At 40.8% G+C, this 17,492-nt stretch overlaps 1 protein-coding gene across 4 annotated transcripts in view; it reads right to left on the bottom strand.

The window, feature by feature from the left end:
• Positions 1–754: 754 nt before the first annotated feature.
• LOC127411460 (protein Shroom4-like) overlaps positions 755–17,492 on the bottom strand; it is an 86,589-nt gene continuing 69,851 nt past the window's right edge. Inside the window, exons 3-10 of one of the 4 annotated variants that reach the window (XM_051647046.1) lie at positions 17,036–17,197; positions 13,103–15,728; positions 8,458–8,519; positions 7,584–8,249; positions 6,861–7,496; positions 6,386–6,524; positions 4,465–4,737; positions 755–4,293 (exon numbers count right to left, since the gene is read on the bottom strand). In XM_051647046.1, the coding sequence (XP_051503006.1) occupies positions 4,006–4,293; positions 4,465–4,737; positions 6,386–6,524; positions 6,861–7,496; positions 7,584–8,249; positions 8,458–8,519; positions 13,103–15,728; positions 17,036–17,197 (4,852 nt within the window). In that variant the 3' untranslated portion in view covers positions 755–4,005. The remainder of the gene's footprint in view (positions 4,294–4,464; positions 4,738–6,385; positions 6,525–6,860; positions 7,497–7,583; positions 8,250–8,457; positions 8,520–13,102; positions 15,729–17,035; positions 17,198–17,492) is intronic. The other 3 variants (XM_051647054.1, XM_051647061.1, XM_051647067.1) reach the window with 3 other exon arrangements.

The raw sequence follows: 17,492 nt of genomic DNA, 5'->3' as shown, positions 1-17,492 counted from the left end.
GAAGATTGTAACTGAACTATGGCCAGACAAGCTTAAACATGCACACTCTGGTCTGGAACTGGACCACGGATCGCTCGACGGCCATCGATGCTGTTGTACATGTCGAGTGTTGTTAATCTCACCACTGAGTTTAGCGCAGAGAGGGCTCGGATGTTTACCGCCGCGATTTTATCAGAATCATTTGTAAGATCAGATAAAACTGATTGGCTGGCCTCATCGCATCACTGACTTACATTAAATAAAGACATTACATCGTACCGGGAGAATCTGAGAAGTGGTGGTACAAGCAGGGCTGGCCCGTCCTACAGGCAATACAGGCGATGCAAACAAGTACAAAGAACATGAACAAGTCATAGAGTTTAAAAAATTACTGACATTTAATCTGAAACTCTCCGCAGTCCAACGGTTTCCATAGCGCTTCTATGCTAGCTAACGTGCAGTGACTGATCATTTAACATACAAATCACAATTACGGTGAAAACTAAAAACATCATATTACGTAAAAAATTATCTGAATAATCACAAAAAGACAAATAACTGAAAATGACAACAAATAAAATGACAGCAGTGTATCTAAAATCGGCAAGAAGTAAAACTAAGCACTACACACTAATCTGCATAATTTATTCATAATGCAAATCACTGCTGGGAACTAGAGCGGCTTCTTTTCACAGTATTATTAGACAGGAAGGAATTCAGACACCGCTGATATAAAGATGAAAAAAAAAAAAAAAAATGCGTGAAAATATGAGCAATTAATCTGGAAAATAACCAAACCATCCTATCTGCAAAGATGTCAGCTCTCGAAGAGGTATGTGTTTTTAACATACTAATTTTTATTCCAGTCAAAAATCAAAGCTGGCACTACTGTGAATAAGGTCTATTAAGTAGAAATGAATCAGGAAAAGGAGAGTGTGGGATCGTAGGCCATGTTATAGAAAAGTCCACTCACTCTTTCTCACACATGCACAAATACACATTTCTCAAAACAGAAATAACCTGAAAAAAAAAAAAAAAAAAAAAATGCAACAAGAAAAAACAGTATTAAAGTGTAACACAAGAACACAAACATAACCAGATTAAGATATTATTACCTTTAATGGTACATGTTTTACAAACAATATTTTCAATCCCCCAAAAGGAGGAAAATTATCAATAGACCAAATATTTCCTTACATCTCTGGCACTAAGCTATTTACCATGTATTATACAAAAAAAAAAAAAAAAAAACTTTGTTTCTATTAAAACTATAATTGTATGCACCATAAAGCAAACAAAATGACAAAAATAAGCACAAGGGAACATTTGCTTTTTTGCCAAGCTGCAGTTTTGATACCAAGACATACATTCATTCCTTTTTGGACTCTAAGCCTATAATCAAATGTGGAAGCCCCTCAAATACAATTTATTAACTCTTGCTCCTTTTTTGGTAGGCAAAAAACAACAAGACTTTCAAGGCAGTAAATGGTCAATGAAGCAGCATTCTTCTTCCTTCTAGAGAAATGTCCAGTTTCTCGCAAGGATAAGGAAATCAAGTAATATTCCCCCAGACGTTGCCATGTCGAGGTGTGAGATGATACAAGGTTACAAAGTGTATCTCATTTAAATGAAAACTTTTTGTTTTTAAACCATACTTCAATTGAAATATCCATTTATGGGCTTTAAAATTCCCATTAATGTAATGTCATACAAGGGCTTTGGTTAGGCAATGTTTTTAGGAGAATTAACAAGAGTATTTATGCATGACATTCCTCAAAATAGGCACAGCACATTCATATTCTTATGCTTACAAAGACATGGTCAATCTTTGGCAACAATATTTAGCTGAGCAAAGTGTTGCAAGAACAATTAGGCATACTAAATATGAAATGTATGTATACAAATGGGTGCGTCTTGATAACACTAATAACTTGCCACAATGTTTAATTTAAAAAAAGTTCCAGTTATAACATAATGAAACTTATGTGACTTAAAGATGCACACTAGCATTCACTACAGTTGAAGTCAGAAGTTTACATACACTTAGGTTGAAGTAATTAAAACTAATTTTTTTAACCACTCCACAGATTTCATATCAGCAAACTATAGTTTTGGCAAGTCGTTTAGGACATCTACTTTGTGCATGACACAAGTAATTTTTCCAACAATTGTTTACAGACAGATTGTTTAACTTTTAATTGACTATATCACAATTCCAGTGGGTCAGAAGTTTATATACACTAAGTTAACTGTGCCTTTAAGCAGCTTGGAATATTCCAGAAAATGATGTCAAGCCTTTAGACAATTAGCTTCTGATAGGAGGTGTACTGAGTTGGAGGTGAACTTGTGGATGTATTTTAAGGACTACCTTCAAACTCCACAAGTCTTCAAACTAAGGCCTCTTTTGCTTGACATCATGGGAAAATCAAAAGAAATCAGCAAAGACCTCGGAAAAAAATTGTGGACCTCCACAAGTCTGGTTCATCCTTGGGAGCAATTTCCAAATGCCTGAAGGTACCACGTTCATCTGTACAAATAATAGTACACAAGTATAAACACCATGGGACCACGTAGCCATCATACCGCTCAGGAAGGAGATGCATTCTGTCTCCTAAAGATGAATGTAGTTTGGTGTGAAAAGTGCAAATCAATCCCAGAACAACAGCAAAGGACCTTGTGAAGATGCTGGAGGAAACAGGTAGACAAGTATCTATATCCACAGTCAAACAAGTCTTATATCGACATAACCTGAAAGGCTGCTCAGCAAGGAAGAAGCCAATGCTCCAAAACTGCCATAAAAAAAGCCAGACTACAGTTTACATGTGCACATGGGAACAATTATCTTAATTTTTGGAGAAAATTGAACTTTTTGGCCATAATGATCATTTTGTTTGGACCCCAAGCATACCTTCAAAGTTGTGGCAAAATGGCAACAAAGTCAAAGTATTGAAGTGGCCATCACAAAGCCCATACCTCAATCCGATAGAAAATTTGTGGGCAGAACTGAAAAAGCATGTGCGAGCAAGGAGGCCTAAAAACCTGACTCAGTTACACCAGTTCTGTCAGGAGGAATGGTCCAAAATTCCAGCAACGTATTGTAAGAAGCTTGTGGAAGGCTACCCAAAATGTTTGACCCAATTTAAACAATTTAAAGGCAATGCTACCAAATACTAACAAATTGTATGTAAACTTCTGACCCACTGGGAATGTGATTTAAGCTGAAATAAATCATTCTCTCTTCTATTATTCTGACATTTCACATTCTTAAAATAGTGATCCTAACTGATCTAAGACAGGGAATGTTTTATACGATTAAATGTCACGAATTGTGAAAAACTGAGTTTAAATGTATTTGGCTAGATGTATGTAAACTTCTGACTTCAACTTTATGTATTCAAAGCACATAGAAATCCTTCACAAAAAAACGTTTTTTTAAAAAAAAAAAAAAAAGAAGATATTTAAACAACATTTACTGAGTCAAACATTGTAATGAAATAAAATCAGACTGCTAGTTGTTGCCAAATTGTTGTCTATAACATCTGAATGTTAATATTTTATTATATCTTAATGTCTTCAAGAAATGTGGCCTTGCACCCAGGATTCTCTGCTTAATTGACTGATGCATATAATGTGTGTGAATAAACACACATAAATAAATAAATAGCAGTGCCCCTGCTGTGTTCAAAGAAAAAAATAAGCACACACATGCGCACACAAATTCTTTGGCGGTTTAGAATAGTGTCTGAGGTTAACTTAATTTTGCTGAACGGTTATTAGTGCAGCTGCAGTGAAGTCCTTATAGACAACTTCAAGTAGTGATGTAATTTTATTTGTGAAGTTAATGATTTAAAATCCAACCATCAGTCCAAGTTCAATCTACTATGGCTGTTGTGCTCGGTATTGAAAATTCATTGTAATATCCATTCTTGGCCACATTGCAGTACAACGTCATTTCAGTCCCATTATATACACATTCACAAAAGCATTTTGTCCTCTTAAAATAACACTTGTATTTCAAACCACTTCTCAGTAATGCCCGAACCCCAGACCGACCCCCAGACCCAGGCCAAGGCTTTCTCGGAGTCCCCTGAGCTGTTCCTCCCCAAGTCTGATCTTGTCATCCAGTTGCCTCTGTTCTACCAGAAGAGCTGCTTTCATCTTCACAAAGTGACCGTAGTCACGCATCTGTTCTGGGGTTAGGCAACGACCCAACACCATTCCAACAGCCTGCTCACGCCGGTCCACATGTTCTTTGAGCTCCTGAGCTTCTCCCATCTGCACCAGGAGCTGTTTTTTCTTTTCCAGCAGTTGTAGCTATATCACAGAACAGAGCGAATATGGCATGACTTTTAACTGAAATGGCAAGGATCAAATCTTGTTCAAACAATAGCATACAAACAGACAGAGCTACACATTGAAGATGTTTTTTTTTGTTTTTTTTTAAAGAACAGAACAGTAATGTTCCTATACTCTCTTTCTCCTCACCCTCTCGCCGTGTCCACTCTCTGGGTCCACACAGTCCAAGGCACTTTCCACCCGGAGCAGCCTTCCAGAAAGTGAGAGCAGCAGACTGGTCACCTTGTCCAAGTCACCAATGAACATACGATACTTGTCCACCTCATTGGGCTTACAGATAGCGAGCACCAGGCTCTCCACCTCCTCTCCCAGTTGGGCATTGGCCCGAATATCCTCTTGCAAACTCCTCTGTGCCTCACGCAGGACACCCAGCTTTTTACAAAGACTCTCCATCAGCTGCTTCTGTAAAAATGTTTTGTTCACAGTGAATAGTGGTATGCAATGTATATACACACACAAGATCAACAAATATAAGAAAAACCTCCCATAAATACATGTATATACAGTATAAATCCTCAAATAGTGGAATCCAGGGCTAGCTGCCACACTAACATATATTTAGGCAAGGGTCAGCTATATAATGAAGGTAGGTTTTAACCAAAAAAACGAAAAACCTTTGCATTTTTGGATACTCCATTCATCAGCATACATTTAGACCATGTCCACACTAACCCTTTTTCGTTTGAAAAAGCATGGATTTAGCTATTTTTACACCTCTACACTAGAACAGCATTTTCCTCCACCAAAAACTGAGCATTTTAAAAATGTTTTCCATTACCTCATTCTTTGGAAAACAGTGAAATTTAGAAACTAAAAACTGAGGTTTTTCTTTTTTTTCTCCCCTTTTCTCCCCAGTTTAGAATGCCCAATTCCCAATGTGCTCTAAGTCCTCATGGTGGCGTAGTGACTCACCTCAATCCGGGTGGCAGAGGACGAATCTCAGTTGTCTCCACCTCTGAGACAGTCAATCTGCGCATCTTATCACGTGGCTTGTTGAGCGCATTACCATGGAGACCTAGCGCGTGTGGAGGCTTCACGCTATTCTCCGCAGCATCCATGCACAACTCACCACATGGCCCACCAAGAGCGAGAACCACATTATAGCGACCACGAGGAGGTTAACTCAACATGACTCTACCCACCCTTGCAACCGGGCCAATTGGTTGCTTAGGAAGCCTGACTGGAGTCTTTCAGCATGCCCTGGATTCGAACTTGCGACTCCAGGTGTGGTAGTCAGTGTCTTTACTTGCTGAGCTACCCAGGCCCCGAAAACGGATTTTCTAAATGAAAATGGATTAGGGAGTACGTGGCCTCACAGCATTAGCAAGACTGTTAAACTTTGTGTACATACTCTATAACCTATTTCTTTTCCTATTACTTGTGCAGACAAATATACAACATGATCACACGGGAAGTTGGCATGTTGTTCCAGAGAGTTCCAGTACCCTAGGATCGGACACATTATGCCGACTTACTGACAAGTGGCATCTCCCATCAGACATTTTTGCATCGGTTCAAGTGCATTTACCTTCCCTTGTGGCATGACCGGAAGGGAGTTGCATCAGCAGCATGGGAGACCCGAGTTCAGATCCCATGATAAAACCAGGAAGTAATCGTGTAAGCATAATGAGTGACGAGCGTGATTCTGAGGTTGTTCCCTCTAACGTTACTAGATGTTAGAGGGACAAATTTTTTACTCCACTGGTGGTTAGGTTGGGGGGTTGGGTTGGAGGGCTCAGTTTATAAAATATGCATTCTTCTTTACTGTATTACATCCTGTACAGCTGAAAACAACTCACTTCACATCTAGCTTTTGGCACCCATTCGTGGGCATTTCACCCGGAAAATGGAGATCACACGTGCCCATACGCCCAACAACACTTACTGCTTTGGCCACTAGGGCCAGTGTTTTGAATTTCGTTAAGCACGGACCAATTTTGGCTAAAGAAAAGTCAAACTTCTGTTTCTAAATTTACTGTAAGATTAGTCTGAAATACAAAAAAAAAAAAGATACAGTTTGTGTGTCAATAAATATTCTGTAAAATTTCACCTTATAATTGAGTTCTTCCTCCTCTTCTTTTCTCTCTGAGATCTCTCTGATCTTGGCAAGAAGTTGGGAGTTGTCAGTTGATGTGTCATAGCAGATTGACCGTGAGGCTTGAGCTGTGGATGTTGCCATTTTAGAAGGCCTAGGAAGACATTTGTGAAGTTAAAAATTGGAGATGAAGGTGAAGGTACTATTGAGTTCTGCACTCTCATGGTCATTTGTTGTTCAGAACAATACAGGTAAAAATGACAGAGCATGCAGTTACAACTATATATATATATATTTAATTTTTTTTCTGAAGAAAATTTGAGGGATGCTTGTCCTTACAAAATTCACTGCCGTGATGCCAGGACATTGCTATGTGGTGTTCTGAGTGTTTCTAGAAAATAGCTGTGCAGTTGCTAAGGTGTTCTGGGTGGTTGGTTACTGGCCCAAATCAAAAAACAAATAAAAGAGACAGATAAGAACACTGCTGTACCTTTCGAGAGTGCCTCCGCTGATTGGGTAGCCTCCTCTCCAGCTCTCTCCACCCATCCCAATCTCTGCACTTTGGGGAAATAACTCTCCTATCAGCTCCTTCCTAGTTATACCATAATCCTCCTCTAAAATGAAGTCCACCAGGGAACCCCTCGGTCCTCTAATAATTCTTGCTGATGGAGCCTTTTCCTCAGGCATGTTGTCAATGTCTGTTTCCAGCACCATAACTGGTCTTGCAAAACCCTTCATCTCCATCCTGCCCTCTGCTTCCCTTGTTTCTACCTCTCCTGCTCGCTCATTCTCACAGATCTCATCGATGTCTGTCTCCAAGGGCATGTTTCCATCCTCACCACCACTTGGACTGTGAGAGGAAATATGTTTTTTGTGGGCTGTGCCAGGGATGCCTGCTTGCTGTGGATGCAAATGGTAGTTGTTCATGGAGAAATAGGATTCAGGACACACAGGCCCAGCTGATGAGCTTTTCTCTGGGACTTCAACAAACCTAGAAGTGCTCTGTGCAACAGAGTGGTGAGGACTGGACCTATCCCACTCTACTCGGTGCTCATGAAAGTTGGCCTTTACCATGGCTTTAGGCTCATGTTCTGACACTGTGGCAGTATGGACAAGTACTCTGAAACTGGACAGACATTGAAGTAGAAAACAGGTCAATGAATCATATACATTTTCACAAATATGTAATATGGGCTTGAATGGCAATTTGTACCTTGTGGATGGTTCAGGCTGTGGCAAAGGTTGATCAAACTCTCTTCTCATGTCATAACTCTGAGGGGCTATGTCCCTATCTTTTGCAGCCGGGGCTACAGGTTTAAAAGCCCGGCACACGAAGGCAGGGCTGGGAGGAGCTGCTGAGTAGTCCTGGCAGCAGCAGTGATGGTTCTCTGGGACATCCTTTGGAGGAAGACTATAAGAGCACTGACGAGTCATTTCAGGCACACTGGGGGGGCGGGATGTACACTGCTGTGGCCAAGGTGGAGATGAAGATGGTGAGGAAACGAGTGGATGAGAGGAGAAGAGGTTGTGGTGGGAAGCCCGCCTCTTGTGAAACTGCTCCCATTTTGGGGGTGGTGGACGAGGAGGTGGAGGAACTTTTTTCTTCTTCACCTCACCTACACATACTCTATTCTCATCCAGCTCGCTGAGAGTGGATGCACGCATTCTGCTCATGTTGGTGTTAGAAATGTGATTATGGCGATCCTGTTTCTTCACACTTATGTCACTCTCTGACATAGCACGGTTTCTAAGGGGTGAGAATAGACCTGGATGCTCCTCAGTGCTGCCACCTGCAACACTGTTGATGTATTGAGCCACAAAGCCAGGACAACCAGCACCCTCTCCTATCCTGGAGTCTTTCCTACACCTAGAATAGTCCCTGTGGGACAGCAAACTGTTATTAGCTCCTACATTAGCTCTGTATTTGTTCTGAAGTTATTATAGGGTTATTATAGGCTATTTATTGCAAGAGATGATTGCTGTACTTTTTAAAAGTTTTTTAATTGTCCATAAACCCAAGCTTTAAAACAGTGGCAATAATAAAGGGTCAATCTAAAAACCGTAAAAAAATTAAACAGAAACATTACCTCTCCGTCAGGCTGAACTTCCTATTTATTTTTGTTTGTTCCCGCTCCCGTGCTGGATGGGCCTGAAAGAAAAATTTGCCAAGTAGTTTTATAAGAATGTGTTTATTTTATTACTTTTGCATTTAACTACTTGATGTGTAGCAATGCATTTTATTATTTTTTTTCCCCCTTTTTCTCCCCAATTTGGAATGCCCAATTTCCACTACTTAGTAGGTCCTCATGGTGGAGCGGTTACTCACCTCAATCCGGGTGGTGGAGGATAAGTCTCAGTTGCCTTCGCTTCTGACACAGTCAATCCACGCATCTTATCACGTGGCTCCCTGTGCATGACACCGCGGAGACTCATGCTACTCTCCGCGATCCACACACAACTTACCACGCGCCCCATTGAGAGTGAGAACAACTAATCGCGACCACGAGGAGATTACCCCTTGTAACTCTACCCTCCCTAGCAACCGGGCCAATTTGGTTGCTTAGGAGACCTGGCTGGAGTCACTCAACATGCCCTGGATTCGAACTCACGACTCCAGGGATGGTAGTCAGCGTCAATACTTGCTGAGCTACCCAGGCCCCTGTAGCAGATGCTTTTAATCAAAATCAGCTTACATTATTCTCATTGCAAAGACTATCGCAAGTTGAAGCAACATGGTTGGGTAACAATGGTGATGTGCACTGACGTTGGAGATTTAAGTAACTTTATATTTCATAATATAATGGCCCTCTTTGTTCCTTGTCCACCTGTCCACTCAATAATAAATTAGTATATAATTTTATACTGGGATTTGAACCAATTTTAAACCAATTTTTAAATCTTGTAGACAGCCAAGATATATAAATGGTAACCTAACACCACCCTGTTTGGATGCAATAGTGCCTTAAAACACACTAATAAGAAAATAACTATTGATACTGTCCATATATCATATATATATATATATATATATATATATATATATATATATATACATATACACACACACACACACACACACACACAACCGGTCAAAAGTTTTGAAACACTTATTCTTTCTTAAAATTTTTTTTCACATTTTAGAATAATAGTAAAGTCATTAAAACTATGGAATAACATAAATGGAACTATGGGAATTATGTTGTGACTAAACAAAATCCAAAATAAATCAAAATTGTGTTATATTTTAGCATCTTCAAAGTACTCACCCTTTGCCTAGAATTTGCAGACATGTACTCTTGACATTTTCTCAACCAACTTCTTGAGGTATCACCCTGGGATGCTTTTTAAACAGTGTTGAAGGAGTTCCCATCTATGTTGGGCACTTATTGGCTGCTTTTCTTTATTATTTGGTCCAAGTCATCAATTTCAAAAACGTTTTTTAATTACATTTTAGATTTATAATGGAATAAATTAATATGGTGGCACAATTATATTTTTATCTACAAAACTAATTTCAAACATTTAAGCATACAACTTCAGATCAAAAGATTTTTAAGATCATGAGAAAAATTTCAGTCAAGTGTTTCAAAACTTTTGACCGGTTGTGTGTGTGTGTGTGTGTGTGTGTGTGTGTGTGTGTGTATTAGTTTTTTTGTTTTTTTTGTCTAAATTTAAGGGGAGATGATCCAACAGGTATAAGCCCATTTCCCACATACAGTCCCGGTACTTCCCTCTTGAACTTTCTAGATGGAAACTATTATGAGGAACAGCACACTCAAAGATACGCTTCCCTCTCTTGCATGCGCAAACACAAATGAACCCCCATTGTGACGTCATCTAGTGTCGACCATTTTTCTTGTGACGTTGTTTTACATGCGTGATTTAATAGCAACAACACCACCACCAATGGAGGACAACAGGATTGGAGCTACACTTTTGTTTGGGCTGTTTTACACAAACTGTCCTCAGGTTACAGTCTGCACCCAGTGCTGCATACCTGAAGCCGCAGTGAGAGGAGAGGATTTTAACCACAATTTACATGCTGAACTCAGTGGAAAACTTGTTGAAAAACCTATTTATCAACATAATCTTTTACAATAAATGCTTTTGACTCAACATAAAATACTGTACTGAACTACTCACCCATTGACAGAAAAAAGATGTCGATGCAAATTAGCCACGCAGTAACAGGCACGAAACACTTTCCTCATGTAAATTAGATTTCATGATGGTTAAGATTATAATATATTTCAATTACTCACTGTCGATAAACATATTATTTATGTCCATTATCCCAAGAAAAATTCAATGAAGTAATACCGAAATCACTTTATTTTCTGTATAGTCAGAAAGTAGTCAAGCAGCAGCTCTGTTCACCCCTCACGCACACACACACATGTGAAACAGGCGATACTCTTTGGATACTTTGTTGGGGCTATGTTATTTCTGTTAACGGAATTGGAAACTTAGAGCAATCCTCTGAGTAGCAGGCAAGCAGCTACAATTTTGTTTATTCATGGTGGCTGCTGACATTGCTTTACTCATGGATTTGTTCATCTTATGTGTGCGACCAATCACAGGTTACAGCACCTCCCAAAGTCCCTCTTCTCCAAAAAATTGTAGGAGCTAAAAAAGGCCCTTTCCCACAGCAGGAACTAAAGCCTGTTTTAAGTACTTTTACTTGGAAAACTACTACTTTTCGTTGCTTTCTCACATAAGGAATTATAGTTCCTCTAAACCGTTTAGAGAGATTTTTTAGCTCCTACTCTATGAAATCTAATTTACATGAGAAAAGTGTTGCATGCCTTTTACTGCCTGGTTAACTTGCATCAAGATTTTTTTCAGTCAATGGGTGAGTAGTTCAGTACAGAATTTTATGCTGAGTCATAAAAGCCTTTATTCTAAAAGACTGTGTAGATAAATAGGTTTACAGTGCATTTTCAACATATATTCCACTGAGTTCATGTTGTGTGGCTTCAGGGATGCAGCACAGCATGCGCGGCTTAAGCACCCAGTGTAAAGACTATAACCGGAAGAAACAGTTTGTGTAAAACAGCCCTAGCAAAAGTGTAGCTCTGATCCTGGCATCCTTTATCAGTGTTGTTGTTGTTGCTACTGAATCCCATGAGCAAACAACATCAGAATAAAAATGGTTGACACTAGATGACATCACTACGGGGGCTCCTTTGTGTGTGCGAATGCAAGAGAGGAAAAAGTATCTTTGTGTGCCGTTCCTCTTAATAGTTCTCATCAAGAAAGTTCAAGGGAAAGTGCCAGGACTGCATGTGAGAAAGGGCCTAATGTCTCTGGCAGCTGTGGACTCCCCTCCTTTTTCAAAGCTATTTGTGTGTCATATGTGTTTGACCAGTCACAGGCTGCAGCACCTCCCACAGTCTGCCACAATACCTATACACCCCAAAAGTACCTACTCTGGAGTAGGAGCTAAAAATCTCCCTAAAACGGCTCAGAGGAACAATAGTTCCTTAGGTGCTAAAGCAACAAAAAGTATTAGTGCCGGGGAAAAGTACCAAAAACAGGCTTTAGTACCTGCAGGGCCTTGTCAATAGGTACTTTATTTCTCATTCAGAAGTGTTTCATTCCACAGGGGAAAAAAAAAATGTTCCCTAAATTTTCCCGCAAGGATCAATAAAGGTTGTCTATCTAAAACATATAAAGACTTAAGAATATCTCAGAAAATGGGTGATTTACCAGAAATCTGTTTTAACAACTAGAACATTAATTCTTGTTATAAGAATTACTTTGAAGATTAAAGTCTTTATCTACGTAAACCCTCTTTAATACAACCAAACAGCAGATGTTTAAAGGTGCACTCAGTAATTTTTCCTTATTAAAAAGTTGTACACTTTAAGAAATGAATTAATTTTAAAACATATGTATAAAATGAGCACTTACATGATATGAATACCCCAGTCATATCAGTAACCTTATAAAAGCTGTTTCAGTGTACATGGAGAGGGTCCCCTCATGGGGCTGCCATGTAAGGACCACACAACCAACTAAATACTACTCACTTAATCTTAGCAACCGCCCTGTTATTGCAAACGTTCACTCATGGATTAAATTAATCCTGGCTGACTGTGAGTAGTGAATTTCTACAATGGCACTAGTCATTTAAAACTATTTCTCTCCTTTATCTCCCCAATTTGGAATGCCAAATTCCCAGTGCGCTGTAAGTCCTTGTGGTGGCGTAGTGACTCGCCTCAATCCGGGTGGCGGAGGACGAATCTCAGTTGCCTCCGAGTCTGAGACCGTCAATCCACACATCTTATCACGTGGCTTGTTGAGCACGTTACCGAGGAGACATCAGGGCTTCACGCTATTCTCCGCGGCATCCATGCATATCTCACCACGTGCCCCACCGAGAGCGAAACACATTATAGCGACCACAAGGAGGTTACCCCATGTGACTCTACCCTACCTAGCAACCGGGACAAATTGCTTGCTTAGGAGCCCTGGCTGGAGTCACTCAGCACGCCCTGGATTCGAACTCGTGACTCCAGGGGTGGTAGTCAGCATCTTTACTCGCTGAGCTACCCAGGCCTCAGTTACCTCTGTATCTTCATACCATGCTATGAGGCTAACATCTGGTATTTTCTCCAAGAATCATTTCAGGCAACATCCCTGAATTTGATGATATGAAGGCCATGCTAAAACTGTCAACAACTGAAGTTACCTGTTGGACAGTGGACAATGCTTATTTCCCAGTCTTACCTCTGATGGGGTGTAACTCCTGACATTGTAGGATGGATTTACGTAGTAGCCATCATACTGGCTGTGCTGGCCAGTCACTGGGTGAAACGCTGAGCAAGGCTTTTGGATGTTGGTGGCAGTGTTGCTACAGTAATTCTCAGAGGACTGGAAAGAGGAAGGATCCAGAGGACTGGGAGGCTGCTTCCGATAGGCATCATGAGACAAAGAATGAGGAACCGTGTTACTTCGAATATTGTGTTCTGAGTGAATGGATTCTCTCTCTGACTCCCATACTTTTTCTCTCTTTAGCAGTCTCTGTCTCTCTTCCCAATCTTCTACCCTTTGTTGCTCTTTTTCCTTCTCCTCCCTTAATCTTTCCAGTTCCCTCTCTCGTTCCTTCTCCAAATCCTTATGCCTTTCTTGTTCTTGAAGTCTCTCTAGCTCTTTAATTCTCTCTTGCTCTATTTTCCTCTCCCTCTCTTGTTCTTTCTCTCGCTCTCTCTCTATCAGCCTTTCCCTCGCTTTTTCTTGGTCGTGATAGGTACTCATAAAGTGTCCCCTAGTGTCCAGTGCGTTGACGTAGGGCCCTTCTTGCACCACACCCTGATAAGAGAACCTCCTCCGGCCCAGGTTAGTGGCTAACTCAAGTGGTTCAGGTGAGGATGGATTGTTTCGTCTACTCTGCTTTTCTGGCCTCTGATTTCGGCTTGTCAGGCTTGATAAATTTGTTACAGACTGACTCAACTTCCTGCTAGATTCCTCAAAAAATCTTCTGCGGTCTGCAAAAGGAAGAATATCACACTCATCTGATCGACCTAAATAACCACTAGTGGAACTTGTTCTCCCTCTTGTCGTTCCTGTTTTTCCAGACCATATTGATCCTTTAGTCTCATTCTTCTTACTCTCAGTGGGCTCCGTTTCTGGTTGGAGCTTGTGCTCTGGCGTCCAGCGCCATCGCCGTGGTTTGCCTGCAGGTGCCATCTCCTCCACAACTTGTACACACACTGGTCTTCTATGCTGAGAGATCTGGGGTTGAGTTTGAGAAGTCTGGCAGTTCATAACCATGGTTCTGGAATGTTCTTTAGCTTGTGTGGTATCATGGGATGGAACTTGAGGTGCCTGTTTGGAGGCAGTTGGAGGGTTAGTAAGAGGACTTGTGAGAGTTTGGTCTCTGTGTTGATGGTTGTCTGGGGGGGAAACTGGCTCCATGTTAACATCTCCCACCTGCTCCTCCTCCAATGTCTCCTCACCACAGGGTAGACCGCTTGGGCTTTTACTCTTCTGAAGCTGGGCCTTCTTCCTCTGGATCTCATTCCGCAGGTTCGTGGCAAATCGCTCACTTCTACGACGTGACTTGGAGGTGCGGAACTGCCGCTTCTGTGACTGTTTTGTGACATTGCCATCATCCACCCTCAATTCTCCTCCACCATTCTCATTAATATGAGTGTCCACACAAACTGTAGCACTTAGAGGCCCAAAGTTCTGCAAAAGGGTCTGAGAGTTGGTGGTGGAGCCATGTCCAGGGATCCCCACAGGATTTCCAGACACATTTATAGACTGCCCCCATAGATTTTGTCCAGATTCAAGTGTTTCTTCCTCTAATCCAGGATCCTCAAGTTCTGAAGTTGCCAATGAACCAGGCGTGGAACACCTGCTTGCTGCCCACTTAACCTGAGCCATTTCTGGGCTGGCCTCACGCATATACAGCGGAGACTGTGACCACTGGCAAGTGGGAGAGTCAGAGCGGTCACTTTTGTCACTTGAAAAATCCATCATACGCAGCTGAGAAGCTAGAAGTTTTTCAGGGGCGCTATGACGGTGCATTGCTGGTTGGAGACTACTTTCTGGTTGTAGCTGGGTATCAAAGTGCTCATCACTATTCCTTTTTAAAAAGGGACTCAAAGGAAGTGGAGACCTCTCTACAGATTTTGATTGGTTTTCTAAGTGGTTTTTCTCACCTTCTCTTGCCTTGCTTTCTCTACCCGATTCTCTCTGAGAGTTAAAGGTGTAATAAGGCTCTATAATTTTCCCTTTAAGGTCTTGCTCATTGTCTTGCATTCCATTCAGGTAAACATTGCCAGTCAACACTTCCTGAATTGGGGGTTGCTTTTCAACCATGCAGCTGGTTAGACTTGGAATGCCAACAGGAGCAGATACACAGCGTTTATCTGTGATGCCTCTGGTAGCCCTGAAATTGCCCTTCCTCATGGGTGGCTGCGGTGGTGCACAATGCTCCTCCTCACAACTGTAGGAAGACGGCCGAACTTTAGCTTCGGGTCTGTAAGACAGTATCTTGGATTTAAGGCTTTCACTCTGATCCTGCATGCCTCCATGGCCACTTTGGGCAGAATGTTGCCCTCTGCCTGGATACCTGCAAGAAGAACCCAGACCCTGGAGGAGGCTGTCCATCGAGTTGATCTCCTCAGGCTTCACAGAGACAGTATAATCTGATGTGTTTGAGCTGGCAGAGAAGGAGCTGTAAGCGGAGTCACGTTTGTTGTTAAAGATGACAGGATCAATGGGAGAGAGCTGACTGTCATAGGATCCCTGGTTAGGCGGATTCTCCAGACTCTCCATACTCCCTATTGAGCTGCTGCGGTCTGTGCTGTAGTGCCTGGAGATATGGCCCCACTGCATGGACAGCTCACTGCACAGCCAAACAAACAAACAGAAGTGAGCAAAAACTAGCTAAAGAAGCTAATTTGACACAATTACAAAAAAGATTTTTTCAAAAGACAAAATAAGTGGTCATTTATGGAAGTAGACCAAATTATTGGAAAAAAATACACAGTATGTAAAAAAAAAAAAAAAAAAAAAAATAGGCAGAGGCTTCGTGAAAGCCCATAATGTTTCTCTCTCCAACCTTGTAATGGAGGAAAAGAGCAAAGAGAGAAGAAATTAAGTTTCCATAGTGGAAATCATCATTCCTAGTCCAATCAAAATGCCATCACCACCCAACAACATGGAACATGTGAGAATACACCACCTTGATTGTGATGTCTGTCCGGTGTAATCCAAAGCAATCAGCTAGACAGCAGGATTTATAGACATTTTACAGAAATTGAACTATAACCAAACAGCTCTGTAATGACCATTGAAGTGCCTAGTTAGTGTGCATGTTTGGCACACCGTGACTATAAATTACTGAAAGATCTGGCCCAAATCACTGTAGCAACAAAACATGAGAGGTTATGTTATAAATGCAGGAAGACATTGACTTTAAATGAGCATTGTGCAAGCACATAAAAAAGCACAACAAAAAACAGTATAATAAAAATAAGACATTATTTCCATCTAAGATAAACATGTTTTTCAAAGTGCAACTGATTAAAGTCAAAGTAAAATGAATATCACAATATAACTGTAAAACTCTATGTAAACTATTTAATTATCTGATTTTTTGTTTTCATTCAGCAATGAGTTACACATTTTAATTAATCAAATAACAGCGTTTTGTTTAGGCCTCACAGTCTCAGCAGACAGATGAAGAAATCCCAAATATCAAACATAGAAAGTTTAAGTTTAAAGTTAAAGATGAGTCTCTTAAGTCAATGTTGTGTTTTAGTTTTTTGTTTTTTTTTTGTCACTTTACTGGTGATCTGTGAAGAATGTCTGAATCATAGGTCTGAAAATAGTGGTGGCATCCGGTCAGGCATATGTTGACACAAGATGTAAGATCACTAGCTTCCTGCTGATTGTTTTCCCTGTGAAATTTGCTTGAAGCAAAACTCCCTAGTCCAACAATGAATTCTATCTCTCTCTACCTTTCTTGTGGACTCACAGAGATCTGTTAAAGCTATTAATAGTGCAATGTGAAGGTTTAAAGTGATCTAAAATGCTTAAATTTAAATTGTTGAAATGTTGTTAAATCAAGAAATTGATGATGATAAAGTTTTTGTAGAATAAGGTATGTTTATTATTATATTTAATTTGTGTAATTGGTAGTGTACCCACCTGTTGTCACCCCCAGAGTGCCAAGGTACACTGAAAGGTGTGAGGTGGAGCTGCATAGCCGGGGGCCCATCTGAGGCGTCAGCAGTGCCTGTAGTGCAGGGAGCCTCAGACAGCTTCGTCAGGTTCCAAGAGTGGGGACGGATCAGTGGCACACTGCGTCTGCTTGAAGAACAGAAACAAAAACGGACACAAAGTCAGAGAGACGTGGATGAGCTGAACAGTGTCACCAAAACATTCACAAGCATCAATTACTGACAAAAAGAAACCTCAATCTGGAAACCACAGCATTCATCAGTGAGGAAAATACACTATACTCCCAAAGCATTTTCAGTGTAGATAAACACAGAAAGGAATCAAGGGAAATCTCTGTTTGAAGCTGCCATATGGGGCTCTTTCATATCTGCCATCTGCTGATTTACTAAAATGGGTATCAAGCTTTTTTCATAGAAATTTACAG

The sequence above is a fragment of the Myxocyprinus asiaticus genome, chromosome 2 (assembly GCF_019703515.2).
Source record: "Myxocyprinus asiaticus isolate MX2 ecotype Aquarium Trade chromosome 2, UBuf_Myxa_2, whole genome shotgun sequence".
NCBI classification, from domain to species: Eukaryota; Metazoa; Chordata; class Actinopteri; order Cypriniformes; family Catostomidae; genus Myxocyprinus; species Myxocyprinus asiaticus.
This window is presented reverse-complemented; position numbering and strand designations above follow the sequence as displayed.